This window comes from Sinocyclocheilus rhinocerous, unplaced genomic scaffold (genome assembly GCF_001515625.1).
Source record: "Sinocyclocheilus rhinocerous isolate Xijiao unplaced genomic scaffold, SAMN03320098_v1.1 scaffold161, whole genome shotgun sequence".
In the NCBI taxonomy this organism is placed as follows: Eukaryota; Metazoa; Chordata; class Actinopteri; order Cypriniformes; family Cyprinidae; genus Sinocyclocheilus; species Sinocyclocheilus rhinocerous.
The window spans coordinates 1,809,039-1,810,864 of record NW_015627226.1 but is presented as its reverse complement, the minus strand read 5'-3'; the positions used below and the strand labels follow the sequence as shown (position 1 = coordinate 1,810,864).

The 1,826-nt window shown below is 37.6% G+C and overlaps 1 protein-coding gene across 1 annotated transcript in view; it reads left to right on the top strand.

Annotated features, from left to right (window-relative positions):
* Positions 1 to 1,287: 1,287 nt before the first annotated feature.
* Positions 1,288 to 1,826, top strand: part of LOC107722319 (mitoguardin-1-like) — a 15,706-nt gene continuing 15,167 nt past the window's right edge. Inside the window, 1 exon segment of the mRNA XM_016530635.1 lies at positions 1,288 to 1,403. Coding sequence (XP_016386121.1) covers positions 1,305 to 1,403 — 99 coding nt within the window. The 5' untranslated portion in view covers positions 1,288 to 1,304.

Here is a 1,826-nt window from a genome sequence, read left to right as displayed (position 1 = left end):
CAAGTTTAATCCAGTATCATTAAAGGGGTCATATGATGCTGCTAAAAAGAACATTATTTTGTGTATTTGGTGTAATGAAATGTGTTTATGCGGTTTAAAGTTAAAAAAACACATTATTTTCCACATACTGTACATTATTGTTTCTCCTCTATGCTACAATACTACAGCGAGAATAAAAGTTACGCCTTTCTTTGCTTGAACATTTGGGCGGCGTTATGCAAATCTTCCCACTTAGTGAGGTAGATATGTGGGGGCGTTTTAGAACGAGCCGTTTTAGGGGGGCGTGGCAGAGTCTTAACTTTTATAAAGAATATCTCTTTGGATTTGAGACTTTAGTCTTTGCAACTTTACAGATCTTCTTTATGCACCAAGAGCTTGTACCACTCTAAAGAGAAAGGAAAAAATGAAATCGCATCATATGACCCCTTTAACTTTTATTTTGAAATCCCAGTCAGTGGCACCGGAAGTGAGTTCCAGATTCGCGGAGTCTGTTCGCGTCCACGTGAGCTCATTCTCACACAGGCGCAGTTATCGCGATGAGTGATGTTGGTGGGTCTTCGAGATAAATCGTAAATGTAAGCATTACAGTACGTTCGTTATTTAGCCCTCAGTTTATAACCCACAGTCAGTGCCATTACTGTTAGTATTTATGATGATACGTTTTATTAATTAGTTTAAAGGGGTCATATGATGCGATTTCAAATTGTCCTTTCTCTTTGGAGTGTTACAAGCTGATTGTGCATAGATAAGATCCCTGAAGTTGCAAAGACTAAAGTCTCAAATCCAAAGAGATATTTAGATGAAGCTCGCGATTATGGTAAGGGGCGTTACATTTCAGACAAGTGCTTGCGGTTTTCGGCCAATCACAATGCACTGGGTTAGCTGGCCAATCAGAGCAGACTGCGCTTGTCGGAAGGCGGGACTTTGTAGCAAACGAAGTGTTTGAGAGAGGCGGGGCATAGAGGACCTACAATAATGTACAGTATTTGAAAAACAATGTGTTTTTTGAACATTAAAGCATGTCAACATATTCTGTTACACCAAATACACAAAATAATGATCTGTAAAAAAGCATCATATGACCCCTTTAATACAGAGTTAACCATGGTGTCACCATGTGTCTGTCAGACTCCAGTTGAGGTTTAACAGGTCAGCTGGTCATTCCTCTACTGATAGATAGATGTGCATGTTGTGATGCTTAATTCAACATCTAGATATAACAAATGTAAATGTGTGTTTCTTTTAGGTTGAATTGGTGAAGTGGAGAATGGGATGTAGTTAAGATCCAGAGGGATTAAGGCATCATGACCGAGGACCTGTTAAGAAACACACAGGTGTCCATGAAGCTGGCCGCTTTGCGCTTTATGGACTTGCCACTGTCAGTCTATTACTCCCTTCCACAGGTAAACTGACCAGCAGCAGGGATGTTTTCTAAGCTTAATGATTCCAGGCTTATCACATCGTCATATATATAAAACATATAAACAGTGCTGGGTAGTAACCGATTACATGTAATCTGGATTATGTAATCAGGTTCCAAAATGTATGTACTTGTAATTACATTATATAACATTTTAAAGTACTCATAATTAGGCCTGTCACGATAACAACTTTTTGTTGTGCGATATATTGCCCCAGAAATAATTGTGATAAACGACATTATTGTCATTTTAAAGACCATTTTATGCCACTGAATATAAATCATAATGTAACAGCATAATTATGCAAGAAGGTCTACACACTTCCAAATGACAACAAACTTTTAATTTTTAAGAATATTTAGATCATGGAAATTAAGTATCAAAATATTAGATACCTTAAAAAAC